We start from the raw sequence: 4,655 nt of genomic DNA on the forward strand, positions 1-4,655 counted from the left end.
TGTAATGCCTCTCTGCTGACACAGTCTGAGAATGTAGCATTGTTCCACCTGATACGCTTTAGCAACCTACCCAAAAATAAAGATGCCACACATGTCCAACAGCTACCACTGATTACCCCCCCTCCCTACCATTCAATGTGGAAAACTTTATGTCTTCCAAAACTCATCCTTTACACAAGGTTCTCACACACTACTAGTTTCTAGATACTACATCCATAGGAAACTGTGTTTATTTGAATGTATTTAAATGATACACCTTCAAAACTTTGGCAACCTTTTAAAAGAAACTGATGTGAAATACAAAAAAAAAAAAAAGCTTTAAATTTGATGAAGTGTGTAGAGTTGAAATCATTTCTTTTGAACTAAGTAAGGGACAATATAGATTTGTCTTTTATTGCTTTGGTTCAGAGGTTGCTAACAAGTTCTCCTTAGGTGTTTTTTATAAACAGCCACATGATGGAGCTGTCTGCTCCAAAAAACAATTCCTCCTCTCTACACCAGAAAAATCCTACTAAGAAACACACGTTTGGTAATATTTGAAACATCTCCATGGTGGAGGCAGTCCATACTTGTAACACCTATTTCCATATCCCTGACCACCCCATTGCCTGTCTACTTATACACACACATTTCCATTTAAAGCTGGATTTTCACACATACAGACAGAATATTGTAGCCCTGGGCATCCATCTCATTCCTGACTAATCTGCTAAAGCGATATCGTTTACAAACCGACTTTTGGTTTTATGGTTTCGTCAGTAAGCAGCTCTCACCTCAAGCAGTATGGCTGCTCCCCCACATACTGCCACATTCAGCACTTCCTGAGCAAAATGGCCATCACTTACTAAAACAACTCTTTGTTTTTGTTATGCTATTTTGGTCTAAACCCAGCCATGTACAGTTATTTAGTGGCGTTGGAGACCAACGTCACGGTGTTGTGTTTCTGGGGCTGAAAGGCCCACGAAGCTGTGTGTTTTGGGGAACAGCAGAGAAGCAGGTGAGGCCAGTCCAACACTGACCTCTGTGACTCACACTAAACCCCCCCACCCACGACCCCTGCATCACCATAAAGACCCAACTCGAGATGGGCTTGCCTCTTTCTCTTCTGTTTTTACCTTCAACTACTTCCCCTTCCTCTTAGGATCAAGTTTAGTTTTAATCGTAGGTGAATGTCTTTGAGGTAAAGCTAATCAGGCCAAACTGGAAAAAACATGCAGCTTTGCAACAGAAACAAACCAATGTAGGACAAATACTGTTGATGTTGAATGGGTGTGTGGAGTAAATCAAATAGTCTGTTTGCTTTGAAGAACCAAGATGGCGGCTGTCCATCTGTAAATCTGGTATGAAGTGATAAATTTGCTGAAATGTTTGCTTTACTCCAGTCAGCACCTTTCAAGTTTTACTGTGTGTGAAATGTGTCTTCAGCTGTCACAAGAGTCCATCCCTGTTTACTGAGTTTCACATTGTCATTCATATGTATAGCGGACAATAGACCTAACTCTCTGGTTTGGAATTTCATGACATGTAGCGAAGATCTGCTTTTGAATTTTTTGCTGTATTTTTTTGAGTTTTCTACCAGTATTTTCAGCTTCCTGCATGCTCTTTGAGTAAAGGCTTACATGGTCATGTGCACATTTTTCTAACATCTGGTTGGCTGTGCTGTGTAGACAGGTTTGGTGTCGCAGGTTTTCCTCCAGCCCACCTGCCGCTTTCAGCTCACAGAGTCATGTCAGTTGTGTGGCGCCATCACTGATCTGCGTGCTTCCATAATGTTCAGCTGCATGTGATTTAACACAGCGTCATGAGTTTGTATCAGCTCTATGTCTGGAGAGTGGAGAGGCATTAGTCACTAGTGGAGGAAGTTAACATGGTACTTTATTCTGGCAAAGCAAGATTAAAACATCTAAGCAAGAGATGGAAAGATAATTGGAGATGAGAACCAACAAATTTGGGCTTATCAGTCAATCTTGCAAATCATATCTCTAGTTTTGGGTAATTTCTTGCTTTCAGATCAGTTAAAGTAGTATATATATATATATATATATATATATATATATATTCCTTTACAGGTTGACAGCTCTGTAAGATAAAGTCTAAAATGATGTCTAAAACTCAAAGAATCAAGGCAGTTTTGAGAAGATTTTAAAATATGTACTGGTAGATTTTTTTACAGGACAGCAGTGACAAGCTGTTTTATGATGCAAGATCTGAATCAGCAGAGTAACTAGGGACTGCAGCTGTAAGACATAACATTATGTGAGACTGTCCTCATCTACAGTAGGCATCCATAGCAAGAGCTGAAAACACATTTTTCATCTGTTTCTTTCCAAACGTGCAGATCTAATGCTCTGTATTTGTGTGTGTGTGTGTGTGTGTGTGTGTTTGTGTATGTCTTATGCGTGTGCGTGTCTCCAGGATCGACCCACATCTTCACCCCCACCAGCCTGCTGGAGCAGCTCAAGGCCATGAACAAACCAGACGAGGAAGTGACAAGCTAAAATCCTCCAATCACATCTCTCTCCTCCTCAACCTTAACCCACACCCCTCCTCTACCCATCTTACCTCCATACCCCCCCCTACGCCCACCCCACCCTATCCATTAATTGTGTATGCATCTTGCTTGAAAAGAAAAAAAGACAGATGATAAAAAAAAATATATGTTGTATCAAAGAATAAAATTGTTGCAAGTATTCTCATGTTTTACAATGGATGCAACTAAATAAACTTATTTAAAAAGGTTTAAATATCAGAACAGAAGGCCATTTAGAACTGAAAGTACCAAAATGTAATATTGTATGCTATGAAACCTGCTAGAAAGTGTAAGAGGTAGACATTTTCTCTTGTTTGTTCCTTTGGATTACCTCCTTGGTGTGAGTTTTATTGGAAGCAGGTGGAGGAGGGATGTGCAGTTTGAGAGGTTGATGTTGTAAAATATGTCATATCAGTCAACATGCAATATATAAATATAAATATATTTCATCAGAGAGGAGTCGCCCCCTGCCCATTTGACCTGTGCATATTCAGTAGCATGCTTGGACTTGTGTGGACTGTTAATGTGTTTGTATCCAGTGTGGATGTCCTGGGAGCTGCAGAGTTAGCATTTAGCTTTTTCCAAAGATGCTGAGCATGAATACTCCACCGAAAACCTGTTTTGAGTATCAAAACGTAGAAAAACATTCACTGAAACTTCTCAAACCACACCTGGAGCAGCGTCCACTACTCACCAGTTCATCTGTAAATAGCTGCAACTTTATTAGGTTCACCTTGCCAAAACTATGGCGATAGAAATCTGTATTATATTCAGTCTCCAATGACTGAGATAAATGTGGTGGATAGTGGGTTATATAAGTGGTTACTACTTTGCTCTTTTAATGAGATAACAGACAACTCTAAAATGTAGGAAAATTTAAGAAATGTCAATTAATCATATTTAGGAGCAGGTGATACCTCCGTTTGTTATAAAGTTGTCTTTTTCAGACATATTTTGACGAAGGTATAACTTTGCAACACACTTAGCACATGTTTCGACAGATGGAGATGTAGACTATGACAGAGTGGCTTCATAAGTTCCTGTGGATGTTTTGATACGGGTCTTCTCAGTGAAGCCATCGAGCATCCAAGCCAACATCAGCTGCCATGTTGTCAGTGTTTGATACTCAGAACAGTAAACTTTCGGTTCAGTATTCGTTTAAAACCACTTGGCGGAGCAGAAGATGAAAAAAAGAAAGAGCTCTGTAAAAAAAAAAGCCAGAATCATCCCTCCTCCGGCTGCCAAGACTGTGAAGTATTTACCTGCCACAACTTTTTCCTTTCTCCGGAGAAACTTCACGTTTTAATGTCGAAGAGGCCGTTGCTTGCTGATATTTAAAGAATAATGTTAAAAGGGCCAGTTGTATTTCAGTATTGTATCCTGTCAGATTAAGTCTTATCATTGGTTAGTAATGATGTTTAATTGGGCCATGCACTGAGTAGTGTTGTGTATCTGCCATATGTTGCTGTTTTAGCGTCTCACTGTTGACTGGTGATATTTCTGACTGTGAAGTAGTGATACTTTTCCTTTTTAAAATGCCAATGTGAAGCCGCCGTGTTTGTGACGTTTTAGCTGTAGCTGTTAGTGGTCAGCTGGGAAAAAGAACTATTATCTATATTTTTCTTTGTCTGTTTCCTCCTCTGGTGCAATGTAAAACCCTCCAATGGTGAATGGCTTTGCAAAAAAAGAAAAAACTAAACTTTAACTTTAACCCTTTTCACTTTTATTTCCTCCTTTCCTTCCCTCTTTCCTGGCCAAACAAGTTGTATATTGCACTATAATGCGTTTTCTGTGATGCAAACGCTTGACTTTGTGTTTATTTTTTTCTATTATAATTTGCTGTTGTATAGGGTTTACTCTGTTAAATCCATTGATTTATATCAAAATTATTTATCAGAGAAAAAATAATGATGAAACATTAGTCTGTCCTGAAACTGTTTAACTTATTGGGATTGTTTGTTTGCCAGTGTTGAAGCACAAACAATACTTCCATGTGTACCTACTATGTACTAAGGCTGTCTAATAAATTGGCTTCCATTACAATAAAGGCTCAACTACTTTTTTTTAATCTTTGCTTTTAGTAGTTTCTCTCAAATAAATTAATCAAAAGCGCAGTGACACTAAA

General features: G+C 38.9%; 1 protein-coding gene across 2 annotated transcripts in view; it reads left to right on the forward strand.

Moving 5' to 3' along the window:
* The window catches only part of stxbp1a (syntaxin binding protein 1a), a 33,983-nt gene extending 29,406 nt beyond the window's left edge, over nt 1–4,577 (forward strand). For both annotated transcript variants that reach the window (XM_071465731.1, XM_071465732.1), the window contains one exon: nt 2,416–4,577. Coding sequence is in view for 1 of the 2 variants with exons in the window: in XM_071465732.1 (XP_071321833.1) it covers nt 2,416–2,498 (83 nt within the window). In the remaining variant the exon portion in view is untranslated. The remainder of the gene's footprint in view (nt 1–2,415) is intronic.
* The last annotated feature ends 78 nt before the right edge of the window (nt 4,578–4,655 follow it).

This window comes from Trachinotus anak, unplaced genomic scaffold (assembly GCF_046630095.1).
Source record: "Trachinotus anak isolate AG129_WGS33_773 ecotype Australia unplaced genomic scaffold, CSIRO_AGI_Tana_v1 ptg000028l, whole genome shotgun sequence".
Classification (NCBI taxonomy): domain Eukaryota; kingdom Metazoa; phylum Chordata; class Actinopteri; order Carangiformes; family Carangidae; genus Trachinotus; species Trachinotus anak.